The 16,000-nt window shown below is 37.3% G+C and overlaps 1 protein-coding gene and 1 pseudogene across 3 annotated transcripts in view; one reads left to right on the forward strand and one right to left on the reverse strand.

The window, feature by feature from the left end:
- Asxl2 (ASXL transcriptional regulator 2) overlaps positions 1 to 16,000 on the forward strand; it is a 96,244-nt gene that overhangs the window by 13,255 nt on the left and 66,989 nt on the right. For all 3 annotated transcript variants that reach the window (XM_031357343.1, XM_031357341.1, XM_031357342.1), the window contains exon 2: positions 8,041 to 8,123. In XM_031357343.1, coding sequence (XP_031213203.1) covers positions 8,041 to 8,123 — 83 coding nt within the window. The remainder of the gene's footprint in view (positions 1 to 8,040; positions 8,124 to 16,000) is intronic.
- Positions 15,635 to 16,000, reverse strand: part of LOC116080383 — a 419-nt pseudogene continuing 53 nt past the window's right edge.

Below are 16,000 nucleotides of genomic sequence, written 5' to 3' on the forward strand. Positions count from 1 at the left end.
TGTGTGTGTGTGTGTGTGTGTGTATAGGTTTTTTTTTTTGAGACAGGCTTTCTCTGTGTTCTCGCTGTTATAGTTCTATCTGGAGTTTTTCTTATAAAATTTTAATTGTTTTTGTGTTTCTAATTGTGCTTGATTTATCAACATTTCTTCTTTTTATTAGTTTTCTTCCAGATGTTAGGTGTACGTGTGTTTTGCTTGTTTTTGAAACATAGTACAGGCTGGCCTGGAACTCAAGACCCTTATGTCTCAACATGCTATCCTGAGTTCATTCTTTTTTCCATTGCTTTCTTTTAAAGATTTATTTATTTTATGTATAGGAGTACACTGTAGTTGTTGTCAGACACACCAGAAGAGGGGGTCAGATCACATTGCAGATGGTTGTAAGCCACCATGTGGTTGCTGGGAATTGAACTCAGGACATTTGGAAGAGCAGTCAGTATTCAACCATGTAACCATCCCTCCAGCCCCAGTGCTTTCTTTTAATAAGTATTTTCTCATTGATTTATCTTAAACAACTTTGTGTGTAATAATGTTTTCCATTTTTCTTCCTGGCTTCTCTTTCTTTCCTTCTTTCTTTCTTCTTTCTTTCTTTCTTTCTTTCTTTCTTTCTTTCTTTCTTTTTTTTTTGAGACAGGGTTTCTTTGTGTAGCCCTGGCTGTCCTGGAACTCACTCTGTAGACCAGGCTGGCCTCGAACTCAGAAATCTGCCTACCTCTGCCTCCCAAGTGTGCCACCACTGCCCGGCCTGCTTTTCTTTCGATTGTGTTTATGAATGTCACTTCACATAATACAAGCTTTATCCTATGTCCTATTTACAAACAGTTTACTTCATATATCTCTTTAGAAAGTACACTTAATAAGGAATCTACAAAAGGGAATATTTGTTTTTTTGTTTTGTTTTGTTTTTGTCGTTGTTTTGTTTTTTTGAGACAGGGTTTCTCTATATAGCCCTGGCTGTCCTGGACCTCACTCTGTAGACCAGACTGGCCTTGAACTCAGAAATCCACCTGTCTCTGCCTCCCAAGTGCTGGGATTAAACAAATATTTGATTGCATAAAACAAAGTCCTAGGTTAAAATAAAACTTGAACATAATAGGAAACACAGAAAGGACAAACAAGGAGAAAACCTTTTCCACTCAGTGCCAAGTGTTATAGATAATACAATTTGCCTTTTTTTTTTTTAAGTGGTATAGCATAACCTTGTCTTGTTTGTGACTTCATTACTGTGTAACATAGTCATTGACCTTGAAGAAGTAAAATAGGAATAAGTGCTTACCTTTTTTCCGGTGAAATCTAGCACAATTCACAAAACCTAGGAAGGGTATGGCTCGAGTAAGGAGAATTGATTTTAGAATGTCATCATAGTGAAATTTAGAAACTAGTTCATATAAAAGCAAATTTCAAGTTTTATTTTCTTTTTCTTAGTATTTAGTAGTAGTATTTTATTTTGTTCTCCTTCCTCCATTCCTTCCTCCCTTCCAATAGAATGGTTTTACTGTATATAGTTCAGTTTCTCAGCTCTCACAGTGTTTGTATATACTGAGTTTGGTAAGTGGGGAAGCAGCAGCTTCATTTTGTTCTACAGTTTAAATATCAGGTAACAGAGATTTGGATGATTAAGCAGTTGTCAAAGCATACTTGCTTCTCATGTTGGGATCAAAATTTGGAGTGGCTAGCATCTCCTTTTATCTTGGTTTGGAAATTCATTTCTGTTACTGACAAAGTAGTTAGTAGACTCCTATTCCTGATTTGCTTCTCTGTTCTATGAAGACTTTTTTGTTTTATACTATTACTTTTTATTACTGAAAACACAAATATATAACCAAATACACTATTTACAGAATTTTACCTCATTTTTTGTCAATTGTCCATCCAAAATTAAGGATGATTCTATTAATTAGTATATAACTCTCCTCCCAAGCACCATAATCACCTAAATTTATTAGATTATCATTTTTAATTGGATATTTGTTTACATTTCAAATATTATCCCCTTTCCAGGTTTCCCCTCTGCAAACCACCTATCCCAACCCCCCTTACCCTGCTTCTATGAGGGTGCTCCCCCACCCACTCTGGCCTCACCACCCTAGCATTCCTTTATACTGGGGCATCAAGCCTTCATAGGACCAAGGGCCTCCCCTCCCATTGATGCCAGATGAGGCCACTTCAGCCCTTGCCCTAACACCTCTAGCATCCGCATCTTGGTCAAGATCGGGCAGAGCCTCTCAGGAGACAGCTGTATCAGGCTCCTGTCAGCAAGCACTTCTTGGCATCAGCAATAGTGTCTGGGTTTGGTGTCTGCATGTGGGATGGATCCCCAGGTAGGGCAGTCTCTGGATGGCCTTTCCTTCAGTCTCTGTTCTGCTCTTTGTCCCTATATTTCATTTAGACAGGAGCAATTCTGAGTTTTGGGTTAGGAGCTTTTTGCATTTTCTTTGACTGTTGTGTCAATGTTTTCTATAGTATCCTGTGCCTCTGAGATTCTCTCTTCTATCTCTAGTATTCTGTTGGTGATGCTTGCATCTATGACTCCTGATCTCTTTCCGAGGTTTTCTATCTCCACGGTTGTTTCCCTTTATGATTTCCAATTTTAGATCCTGGATAGGTTTTTTTCAATTCCTTCACCTGTTTGGTTGTGTTTTCCTGTAATTCTTTAAGGGATTTTTGTGTTTCCTCTTTAAGGGTTTCTACCTGTTTACCAGTGTTCTCCTGTATTTCTTTAAGAGAGTTATTTATGTCCTTCTTAAAGTCCTCTATCATCATGAGATGTGATTTTAAATCAGAGTCTTGCTTTTCTGGTGTGATGGGGTATCCAGGGCTTGCTGTGGTGGGAGAACTGGGTTCTGATAATGCAAAGTAGCCTTGTTTTCTGTTGCTTAATGTTCTTGCACTTGCCTCTCACCATCTGGTTATCAGTGGTGTTAGCTGATCTTGCTGTCTCTGACTGTGGCTTGTCCCTCCTTGTAAGCCTGTGTGTCAGCAGTCTTGGGAGACCAATTCTCTCCTGGATGAATTTGGGTATGGAGAGCTGTGCACAAGGTCAACTCCAGGGTGCAGACGGAAACTGGAAGGATCCTGTCCCGGGCTGTTCCTTAGTTCCTTAGTTCCGGTGTCCAGATGGTCTGGGCAGGTCCCTCTTGGGCCAGGTATTTGAGCAGAAGTTGTGGTCTCAACTGTGCTTTCAGGTCTGTCAGCACTCCTGGGAGACCAGCTCTCTCCTACGGTATTTGGGTATGGAGAGCTTGGCACCGGGTCAGCTCCAGGGTACAGACAAGACTGGAAGCTCTATGAAGATTTAAATGTTAGTTGTTGCCCCAGATTCCAATTCACTGCTAAACCTGCTGAATCTGATGTCCTCCCTCTTGATTAAATGGAGTCTGAGCTCTCACAGTTAAAACAATTGCTTAAAAAATGTTTCTATTAATTTTGCAGTTCAGAAATTGTTGACCACTACAACTTCAAAATAAATTTGGCTTTTTAAAAATATTGTAAATGTGTTTTGGTCTTTTGCCTGCACATCTTGTGCTGTGGAGGACAGAAGAGGGTGTTGGATTTCTTTAAACTGGAGTTATAGATGGTTGTGAACTGAATGACCTTCATACGGGTGCTGGCAATTGAATTCTGATCCCCTGGAAGAACTTCCATTGTTTTTATGGCAGAGCTATATCTTTCTAGCCACGCCCAGTTCAAACAACAACAATAGAGTTTCTCTGTTTAGAGCTAGCTATCCTCCTGAACTCTTCTTTGTAGACCAGGTTGACCTTGAACTGAGATTCAATTGCCCCTGCCTCCCATGTGTTGGGATTAAAGGCATGTTCCACTAAACCTGACTCAAATTTGATAGTTTTTCTTTACTGGCTCTTGTGTATCTTGTGTAGCACAGACTTCTTAACTTTTCTCACTCTGTATGTGTGAGTCATCTCAATGATTACAGAAGTATTAGTGATCTTATATAAGGCTTTTGGGGTGTTAAATACTTTTTGTTTCTTTTTGTTTTTCAAGACAGAGTTGCTTTGTGCAACAAAACTGGCTGTTTTGGAACTTGCTTTGTAGACCAGGCTGGTTTGAACTCAAAAGACCTGAGGTACCGGGACTTAAGGCATACGTTATTAACATTTTAAATGTAAAATGAAATAATCTAGATTATACATTCAGATTCTTTACCCATCTCTGATAATTTTTTAAAAAGATTTATTTATTTTGTATACTATTTTATTATGTATACAGTATTCTGCCTGCAGGCCATAGATCTCATTAAAGATGGTTATGAGCCACCAGGTGGTTACTGGGAATTGAACATCAGGACCTCTAGTAGGGCAGTTAGTGCTCCTAGCCACTGAGCCACCTCTCCAGGCCACTGATAACTTAAAATATTCTTTTTGTTTTCGCTTTGTTTTGTTTGTGACGGCATTTTATTGTGTAGCCCTGGCCTACTTGGAACTTGCTATGTAGACCAGGCTGGCCTGTAACTCACAGAGATCCATTGTCTGCCTTTGCCTCTCTGCATTTTGGGTGCAAGAAATAAAAACCTGCACTGCTACTTCTGGCTAAGGAGTAAGTATTAGTAAGTACTTTAAGAACCTTGTCCTTGACTTCTTTATACTTTTCATATTTAACTTTTTCCTCCATGTTTAGTTATATTGTCTTAAGAATAGTTTGTAAAAATTCCATTTGTAGTTTAAACAGTTTCAGTACAATTTTTTTTTTTGTGAGACAAACAGTGCCCTCCTGTGGTTAGAACGAGGTAACTGTTTTTGGAAAACTCCTAGCCTACCTTAAACTTGTGGTAAAAGAATATGGTATGCCTCCTTTGGAATCCTTCCCACTTTCAAGGGTTTCCCTCACATTCCTTTAGTAAATCTACACTTGCTTTACCTAAATAATAGTAATAGTAATAATAATAGTAGTAGTAGTAGTAGTAGTAGTAGTAGTAGTAGTAGTAGTAGTAGTAATGAATGTAATAGTTTGTATAGTATTTTTGCTCAGAAATATTTTGATATTTTTCTTCTGATTTTTCTAGTGTATGTATATTTTTCTTATTCTTCTGTATATTTTCTTAGGGATAAGGATAATTGAATATAAACAAATTAAGTTATCAAAAGGATAAATTGTCTTTTTTTGTTATTTATTTGTGAGTGCATGTGCACATAGCTGAAAAAACATCTTGCAAGAGGCACTTTTCCTTGATCGAACTCAGATTATTGGGCTTGGTGGCAACCTTGCTGCTGATACATCTCAGTCCTAGGCTCTGGTTTTGTTTTTTAATTTTAATTTTCTCTTTCTTTTTCCCTTCCTCCTTCTCTTTCTTCTACCTCCATCCTTCCTCCTCCTCTTCCTCCTCTTCCTCCTCCTCCTCCTTCATTGACATCTTCTTCATCTTCTGTTTAACAGGGTTTCTCTGTACCTTGACTGTCCTGGAGCCCTGTAGACCTGGCTAGTCTTGAATTTAGAGATCTGCCTGCCTCTGTCTCCCAGAGTACTGGGATTAAAGGCGTGCTATGCTACCTCCTGCTTTCCCAGGTCCTGTTTTTTGTTTTGTTGCCCAGGCTGTCATAGAAGGATACGTGTTCTTTCTGTCTCTCTTAAGTGCTGTAATTATAGGCACAAGCCACTTTGTGGGGAAGACAGAATATGTATGTGTAGTGTAAGCTGGTTTATAACCCTTTGTCTTCCTGCCTCATCTATAGTGCTGGAATTACACAGTCATATACTCTTCTGTCTAGCTTAATCAAAGTATTGTTGCATGAAAACACAAGTGTTTTATACATGATATTTTACTTTTGGTTTTTCTTGCAGTATAGTGTAGTTTCACAGAGCAGCAATTTAATTTTTTTAATGGAATTATTAACTTATTTTTAATATATATGAGTATATTGTAGCTGTCTTCAGACACACCAGAAGAGGGTGTTGGATCCCCATTATAGATGGTTGTGTGCCACCATGTGGTTGCTGGGAATTGAATTTAGGACCTCTGGAAGAGCAGTCAGTGCTCTTAACTGCTGAGTCATTTCTCCAGTTCTGATATATTTATATATATATAAGTTTTGAAACTTATTATTTTCTATTTCGGTATGCTTTTTTATTAGTAGAAATTAATATATCATTAGTTATTTGTGGTAAAAATTGCAGAAAAAAACCAAAGGGCTAATAATAGCCTGAGAAAAAACATGTTCTTTTGTTTACTTCATCTAATACTGGTAACATTTTTGATGATGCTGACATCAGAAACAGAATGTAACACAGATTTTTGGTCATCAGAGGCAATCCTGTTTCGATATTCTGAATACTGGCGTTAAGAACATGCATCACGGCTTCTTGAAACATAGCTGTTTGTCCAAGTCTTATAATCCTAAGAGTTGCCATTTTGGGTCTGTTGTTTGTACTTTGTCTTTCGTGAACTCTGTAGAGTGATTTCAGATAATATATTTGACATTTTGTTGCTGTTAGGGTCACACAGCCATGGGGGTCCAGAGAAAGGTCTCATTTGGTAGTGCTTCATTGCATATAAAAACTCTTGGAATCCATCTCCAGCACAAACTGGGTAGATGTAGTTTGTCTGAAGTCCTAACACTGGGGATGTGGAAACAGGAGGGTCAGAAGTTCAAGGGCATTCTTGGCTGAGTAGGGCGCTATGGGACTGGGCTGGAGAATCTGTCCTCAAACCAAACTAAAAGAACCCATCAAATGCTTGTTTAAACCTATGGAGAAATTTTGTTTGTTTTGGCAACAGGGTCTTACTATGAAGCCTTGAACTAACAAAGATCTACCTCCAGTGCTGGCATTAAAGGAATGTGTCTGGCATTAGCTTTAGTTCTCAAATCTATGTACTAAAATTCATATATGTTTTTTACTTGTTAGAACTTTTTCAGCTATCTGCATCTATGTTGCATTTATGTCAGCTAGTGGCTAGTTTCAAAATGTGATATTGGTTTACAGCTACTGCCATGCTTCCTGGGCAGCAGTAGAGAGAGAGAGGGACAGGACAGTGACACACCCCAAAGTCTACTTGGGAGAATTTCTTTCTTCTGTGAAATTAGAAACATCTCCTTTACTGTGCTTCAGATTAGAATGACAACATTTGTATTGGAGCACTGTCTGTCTGTATCAGTGTGCTTTTGGTTTTGGGTTGCAGTTGAGCCCAGGCCAGGAGGTTATAGAGAAAACAAAACTAGGAAACCCACTTCTGACTAAATGGTGTTTTTTTCTAATTGTGGTTTCCTTTTATCTGCTACCATTTTTGAAGTACTCAGATAATTATTGTATTCATTCTGTCCAGACTTTTAGTTATATTTAATGGGGAACAAACTATGCTTACTATCTTTATTGCATCCAAAACACTTTTGATACTGATTTTTTTAAAGGAAGCATGGATTTAATTTAACTACAGTTTGAGGCTATAGTTCATCATGATGGGAAACACATGGCAGGGGTGTGAGGTCATATTACATTTGCAGTCAGAAAGCAGGGAGATATAAGTGTTCCACAGATGTGATTTTAATATAGTTATATGTTCATTTATTTGATTGAGAATTTACTGCATGCCCATGCAGTAGTAGTTACTGATAGAAATGCAAACAAATGATTTTAAAAAAAAAATAAATAAAGACAGGGTTTCTCTGTGTACCTTGGATGCCCAGGAACTTACTCCACACCAGACTGGTCTTAAATTCAGGGATCCACTTGTCTGTTTCCTAAGTTCTAGAATTAAAGTTGTGGGCTAGCACACCTTGTTAAAATAGAGAATCTTCAAAATGTGCACAGTGATATGTCACAGGTAGGGATGGGACTTGGGAGTGGAGAGTAAAATTAAGCAATTTCATATTCATTGAGTAATTCAGATGCTAATTTTAAACTTTTTGATCTGTTTCTGCTTTAGAATTTGACTTACTGTTTGTGGTTGAGGAAAAAGTCTGGATAAAATCTCTAGATATCTTTTAGATCTAATTATTTTAACATAGTCATAATAATAGATAATTGTAAGAATGAGAATATAAAATAAAATAAGAATTTATTCATTGTTATTATTTCCTTATTTTTCAGGTCTTAGAAAAATACCCAAACACACCCATGAGTCATAAAGAAATTCTACAGGTTATCCAGAGAGAAGGACTAAAAGAAATCAGGCAAGTTATTAAACTATTACTAGTAATGATTGTGTTTGGTTAAAATATTTAATAATACTTATTATTCTTTGTCTTATACATTGATTAGTATAATATAATTTCTGAACTTCAGGTTTATTCATCTGTCAGTCTTTGTAGTTTTTAAGTTAGTATATAAAAAATTAAAAATAAGTAAAGCAAACTTCATGAGAAGGTAAAGTATCTATCTTTCAAAGCCTATGCATGTTAATTCTTTGGAAGGTCTGGTGTCATCTTTACACCTTCACCTACACTTTGTACTTTTGATATACTGAGGTTGGTAATTATTGGATAAAAATGTCAACTTCTAGAAGTAAGCAGTTTAAGAAGAAGTAAGATTTGTTAACAGGAATGGAATGGGAAAAACTTACTATATGTGTGAAGAGAAAGTCTTTGCTGGGTGGCATCATGACACTGTCTATAGTCCAAGATGCTTTAGAGAGACTAAGTCTTGGAAGATCACTTGAGTCTGAGTTCTAGACCAAGTTGGGCAACATAGCAAAGATCCATTCTTCAAAAATAAATAAGTAAGATAGAGCTGCTGAGGTGTTTCAAGGAGTTAAAGCCCATGCTAATGTAATGATCTGAGTGCACTCTCCAGAACTCACAGTGGGAACTGAGAGATAGATAACTTGTGGATGTCGTCCTTTGGTCTCCACATGCATTTTGTGGCACTTACGCACATGCACACACACGCACATTTAAAGATGAATACATAAACAAATGTTTAATCTTCAAATGTAGTAGATATATTAATAGGGTCAAAGATAATACACTCCAATTTCTAAGTGTCTTGTTATGATAGTATATAATCATTATTGCATAATTAAAACTTTGTTATCAAGAAATGTTAAAATTATGTCATTCTTTTTATATATTGAGATAAATTTGGCCATCTACATTGGAGTTACTTTGTAAAGATAAGAAACTTGAACCAAAAAATAGAAACAAGTTAGGTATGGTGGGGCACATTTGTAATCTCAGTGTTCTGGAAGCCGAGACAAGTGCTGTAAGTTGAAGGCCAACCTCGGTTACGTATTGAATACCAGGATGGCAGGGCTATCCAGCAACACTCTATTAGTTACTTTTTTTTGTTGCTGGGATAAAACATAATGACCAGTGAATCTTATAAAGAAAGTTTTGTGTTTATACAGTTACAGAGGGTGCTAGAGCAGCAGTTGAGAGCTTAACTCTTGATTCACAAGCATGAGGCACAGAGTGAGGTAACTGGAAATTAGGTAGGTTTTTGAAGCTTTTCCCACACCCAGTGATACACCTCCTCAAGGCCACACCTCCTAATCCTTTCCAAACAATTGGGGACCAGGCATTCAGGTATATGAGGTTATGGGGTCCATTCTTGTTTAAACTACCACACTATGTTTTAGAACATCAAATCAAAATAAAAATACATTTGTGGTGCTTTTATAACAAATGGAATAAAGAGTTCATTGTCATTACTTTATGGCAGAAGACATTATCTTTGGAAAATAGACTTTTTTTGGCTATTTACCAAGCTAAATTTCCCCGAAGTGATTTCATTAGAAAAAGCCTAATTTAAGAATGAAGAACCCCGGGCTGGAGAGATGGCTCAGCCGTTAAAGGCTAGGCTCACAACCAAAAATATAAGAATGAAGAACCTTTTTGTGTCTGTAAGATACTCATAGATAAAAGTGTTTGTTTGCTACACACACCTATGTTTGATCTCTGGATCTCATGGTGGAAGGAGTGGAAAGGGAGAAACAACTCCCAAAAGTACACATGTACATTTTTTTATTAAGTTCAAAACATATTTTTCTAAGATTAGCTCCTGCCTTTGTTATTAAGCTTATCTCTTCTTATGCACCAGCACTAGTTGTAGTCTGTTGTCAAGCCTGCAGACTTGGTAGGTCAAGAAATAGTAGTAGACAAAAGTTTTGTTTTCTTTTTTTGGGGAGAGGGGTAGGTAAGATCTCATAATACTCAGGGTGGCCTGAAAGTTGAACCTTGTAAATAATGAGATTACAGGTATATATACCACTTTCCCAGCTTGCTGTTTTGTTTTGTTTTCTTCAGCCAGGATTTACTAATTAGCCTATGTTGGCCTAGAATTCATAAATCTGAGAGTACAAGCATGTGCCTCCATACCCAGCAGCAGCAACAATATAATCTAATCTGCTTTTAAAATCTGCATCAAATTCATTATAGATTATAGAGAAGCAAATAACCATTAAGGCCATTGTTGGTGGCTTTATGACTCCTTGTAATAAATGCATGGGAAAAAGAATATTATTACGAAATTCTCAGTTAACTCTAAGCTGCTCTGATAGTTGCACTTTTTCATAGAATTCAAGTATTTCACTTGTTTTTCTATAGTAGCTTAGGCTATATAGCTGAATTTAAATGTGCGATTTTAGAGAACAATGTTTTAGATTAATTTATGCATTTTAAAATGTTTTATGTAATAAAATGGTGATATTACTAATTTGAGGATTGTTAGTATTGCTGGAAGATCATGGTATAAATTATTTGGGGGAGCTTACTTGTTACTTGTAAAGAAAAATTAAAACCTTTTTTTTTCCCTCCTCTTATTTTCTTGGGGTGCATTCCAACTCCAGAAGGTAAGAAGTATTACTTTATTCTAAAGGAGTATTAAGCAGTTATAAAGCACTCTTTTACAAGTTTTATTGAGTGTGCCTTTGTATGCATGATCTTTACTTTATCAAACTAATTGGCTTAAAAATGAAGTAATAGTGATAGTGTATAAATATTAGTCACTACTTTTTTATTGTTTATTTTTATAGTTTGTAACCATTACATGGCCATAATTTTAGAAATTATTGACATTAAGGTTTATCAATTTTCATTTGCCTTATAGCGCTGAAGTATATAATTCAGCTTGTTGATGAAAACCCTTACAAGATAGAGATGTGCATGCTGTCCATTGCCTATGAGATTGAAAATATATTTGCTTATCTTGTATAGAGAAAATATTGGTTAATTGTCTAATCAAGTGATACTTACCTGAAACCAGGCAGAACAGATTAAAATTCGTAGTCTGAATCCTTTACCAAATTGGCATTTTGTCTGTGTTTGCATGCCACTTCAGATAACCTTAGGCTGCAGCAATTCCCTTACTTATAGTATAGTTTTTTGTTTTTATTTCTTATATGACTTTTATGTGAGGCTTGAGAACAGGGAAATATATATGTATTTTTATGTCATGTATATGCCATGTTTGCTTATAGATTGAGATTAATCTCTTGTAACTGTAGTACTTTAAGATCATTTAAGTAACAGGTCATGAATGAAACTTAATAAGATTTAAATTTTTATAATTATTTTTTGTGTGTATATGTAAATGTGCTTGCCTGTGTATTGTGGTGCTCTGATGACAGGTCTTTGATTTTGGTCTGTTGAATACTTTGTAAGTGGTAGTAGTGGTCTTTGAGGACAGAGTGATTTAGGCTGAACTACTTCTATTCTGGTCTGTTTTTGATGGTTTTGTTTTTAAGCAGGGCCTTACTAAGATCTATTTCCAAAATGCTGGGCTTAGAGATGTGTGCCACCATGCCCAATTTTATGTGGTTTTACCCCATATGCATAATACCTCCCTCCTATTTTAGCATTTGTTTTTGAGGCCTAAAGTCAAAGCCATTTAATATAGTCTAAGATTTATCACAACTCTAAAGTTACTTCTCTGAGAAAGAATTCCTGATAGAAAATATTAGGAATTGGCTAAATGATTCAGACAACTGTTTAAAAAGATATAGTTCAGCATCTACATCTACATCATTTGGCATTATAGCTCTGACACAAAAGCAGAACAGAAAACTAGACTGGAGACCTAAAACTCAGCAGTTAAGAGCACTTGCTACTCTTGAAGAGGACCCCGTTCAGTTTCCAAAAAGTAAATTTTTTTTTTTTTAAAGAAACAGAAAGCAACTGGGCGGTGGTGACGCGCGCCTTTAATCCCAGCACTTGGGAGGCAGAGGCAGGTGGATTTCTAAGTTCCAGGCCAGCCTGGTCTATAGAGTGAGTTCCAGGACAGCCAGGACTGCACCAGATAAACCCTGTCTCAAAAAACCAAAACAACAACAACAACAACAACAACAATAACAAAACAAAAACAAGAAACAGAAAGCAGTTATAACAGCACTAGCTATTAAAATACAAAATTACATTACTAAGTGAACAATAACCACCCAATGGGGCAGCAATATAAAGTTTTATATAATTTTGTATTTTTATTGTCTCTAGTTCAGTTCTTGTATAATTATACCTATAATTCTTTTTTTTTCCATAATGATTCTGGGTTTCAGTCTCTATCATCACTCAGATTGGCACTTCTTTTACCTAGAATATTAAGATCCTATATGTAACTTTTTGTACTTCTTATTTTAGAGGCAAACACTGTGATTGGAACTTGGTCCAGCTGTTACTTTGAGCATGATAATTTGAGCAGTGGTGGTGGTGCATGCCTTTAATCCCAGCATTCAGCAGGGGGAAGCAGTAACTAGATCTGAGTTCAAGACCAGCTTGGATTACAGAATGAGTTCCAGGATAGCCAGGCCTATATAGAAAAACTATCTGCCCCCCCCAACTTTAAGTATCCTAATTATCTGTAATAAGATAATAAATAAATAGGTAGGCAGTACTCTTATCACAGAAATAGAGAAGCATTCTGTTTCTCTCAAAGCTACTTTTTTATTACTTGTTTATCATAAGATTCAAAAGTTAGGAGTTATAATTAACCAGTATTTGAAATGACCTTGGTAAAATGGGAGTTAGGTGTTTCATGTGTATTTTGTCTCATGAAGACATTGTAACAGGAGAGTATTGTAGAGCTAGTTAGTGATAGAACTTAAAACTCACACTTGTTGTGTGTGTGTAAAAGGTAGGCAGTTGATTGGGGCAGGATTTTACTTGGCTTCTGAGAATGGGGATTGAACTCATTCCCAAAAGGCATGGTAGGCAGCATTCTACCAAACCTGGGCAAGAAGGTGGGTTTTGTTGCTGTTCATGTTGTTTTTTCCCCCTGTGGGAGTGTTTTATTTTTTAACAATTTCAGCTGGGCTTCATGGCATATGCCTTTAATTATAGCACCCTTGTGGCCTTCTCTGGGTTTTAATATACCACTTTATCTTAGTTCAGAAAAAGAATGGACACATGTCCATTAGAGACATCCAAGCTATTTCACAGGCTCCTTTGTTTATTGTGTGTGGATTTTTATTTTTTTATTTTATTCTTTGGGTGTGTTATAGGTACATGCTTATGCGGTTGCAAGACATGTGTAGGCATGGTAATTAGAGGTGGACTCAAGCATTTTTTTTCCCATCCCTCTCATCAATAGCCCCCCCTTTAACTTTTTTGTTGGCTAGACTGGTTGAATAGTGAGCTCCAATGGCTTGCCTTTTTTAGTGTCAGTTCTTCAGATCTGTCCAAGTTGTTATGACCTCTGTTGCTTTGAGTGTCACCAGCAGAGAACTGAAAGGAAGATGAGTTGAGAATGTGCAGTTAAGTTGTTTTGTCCTAGGCCTGGAGAGATGGCTCAGCAGTTAAGGGTACTGACTACTCTTCCAGAGGTCTGGGGTTCAAATCCCAGCAACCACATGGCAGCTCACAACTGTCTATAACTCCAGGATCTGACATTTTGTCATAGACATACATGCAGGCAAAACACCAATACACATAAAATATATAAACATTTTTTTAAAAATGTAAAAGTTGTTTTGTCTCTTAGTAATTGTAATAAACCAAAAGAACCAAAGAAGAACAGCAAAAATTACTTAAGGCTTCTCCAGTCAGACTTTAGACCATCCCCTGACTCTATATGCATTTTTAAAAAATGATTTATTTATATATATGAGTTCTCCATCTGTGTATACACCTACATGTCAGAAGAAGACATCAGCTCCCATTACAGATGGGTGTGAGTCACCACGTGGGTGCTGGGAATTGAACTCAGGACCTCTGGAAGAGCAGCTAGTGCTCTTAACTACTGAGCCATCTCTCCAGCCGTCTATATGCTGCTTTCCTTCCCCCCCTTCCTCCCCTTCCCACTTCTCCTTTCTCCTTTCCTTTTCTCCTTTCCCCTTCCCCTTTTCCCTTTCTTCTTCCCTCCCCTCCATCCCTCCTTCCCTTTATCCCTCCCTCCCTCTATCCCTTCCTTCCCCCTTTCTTTCCTTCTTTCCTTCCTTCCTTCCTTTTTGAGATAGAATTTCTTGTATACCCCCTTGCTGTCCTGGAACCAGTTCTGTAGCCCAGGCTGGCCTGGAATTAAAGACATGAGTCACTACCTCCTGGCTTCCATATGCACTTTCCGTGTGCTCTCTTGCTACTTCTATTTTCCTAAGATTCATGATTATGTTGCTTTAAGTACCGCAGCATCAAAAGCTGGGCATGGTGTTCCATACCTGTAATACCACAGCTTGAGAGACTAAACTGGGAAGGTTGCCTTGAGTTTGAGGCCAGCCTGGGCTACATCTAGAGTTGTACACCACTTCAGACCTGTGCTGCAGAATGAGAATTCTATCTCAAAGAAACAAACGAACAAAAAAAGCCCAGTCATACAAAAAAGTATTAGTATATTTTCTTTAGTACTATAGCCCCTGCCTGACCTTAGACTGATTTTTTTTTATCATATTTCAACTACATTTTATTTTCTGTATTTTAATGCTGTTCTTAGTTTTAAGCTTTTATTTTAATAGCTATAAAACATTTTATGTGTATGAATTTATTTTTGTTTGTTTTTTGAGGCAGGGTTTCACAGTGTAGCCCTGGATGGCCTGGTATTCAGTGTGTAGACTAGACTGGCCTCAAACTCAAAAGAGATCCATCTGCCTTTGCCTCTCAAATGCTGAGATTAAAGGTGTGTGCTATCAATATTTGGTGTGCATGTGCGTGTGCATGCATGTATTCCCACACACCACATTAACATGCCTGATGTCTGCAGAGGTTAGAAGGGAGCATTGGATCCCCTCGAACTGCAGTTATGAAGTAACAATGAAATAATTTTTTGGTTGGGGTCACCACATCCACATGAGGGTATTGAAGGGTGGCAACATTAGGAAGGTTGAGAACCACTGCTCTATAGGCTTGATTTTGTATGTAAGTCATCATGCCCAGGGATACTCTTTAATGCACTTGGCTTTATGCTTAAAACTGCATAGCTTTCTTTCCTGTTTCATTTAGTTTCTTTCTCTCTCCTTTCCCTTCCCTCACCCATCCCCTCTCTCTTTTTGTTTTTTCAAGACAGGGTTCTTCTGTGTATCCCTAGCTATCCTGAAACTCGCTCTATTTATTGATGAGGCTGGCCTTGAACTCAGAAATCTATCTGCCTCTGTCTCCCATGTACTAGGACTAATAGCATGTGCCACCCTACCCAACCTTCCTGTTTCTTTCTTTTTTCTTGTTTACGTGTGTTTGAGTTTATTTTAGAGAAAAGTAACAGAAATTGTAGTTGGATAAAGAGAAGAGTTGGACATAGAACTAATGTGAGCCTCTATTTCCAAGCCTTAGCAGCCCAGCCATGAATCTACATGGTTCTTTGGCATCAAGAAGCTAATCTTTCCAGCCATTTCCATGTTGTAGAACCTCTGCCGTATTTCCTAGCTCTCACTGGCACTGGCAGCAGGGCTTCTCATAGTAGCATCGTCACTTTGTGATTTCAGTAGCTCTTAGGTGGTAAGGATTCTGATTAGAGTCCTGTATGTATCTTCTACATTCCCCTCCTGAACCACAGTCTTTGCAATGAACTTTAGATGTTTAGCCGCGGCCTTATATTTAAATCTTCATTCTTCCGTACTATAGACTGGGACTTAAGCACATGTACTCCAGGTCGCTCCCTCCCTCAGTTTTTTTTTTTTTTCCAGTTTTTTTTT

This window comes from Mastomys coucha, unplaced genomic scaffold (genome assembly GCF_008632895.1).
Source record: "Mastomys coucha isolate ucsf_1 unplaced genomic scaffold, UCSF_Mcou_1 pScaffold6, whole genome shotgun sequence".
In the NCBI taxonomy this organism is placed as follows: Eukaryota; Metazoa; Chordata; class Mammalia; order Rodentia; family Muridae; genus Mastomys; species Mastomys coucha.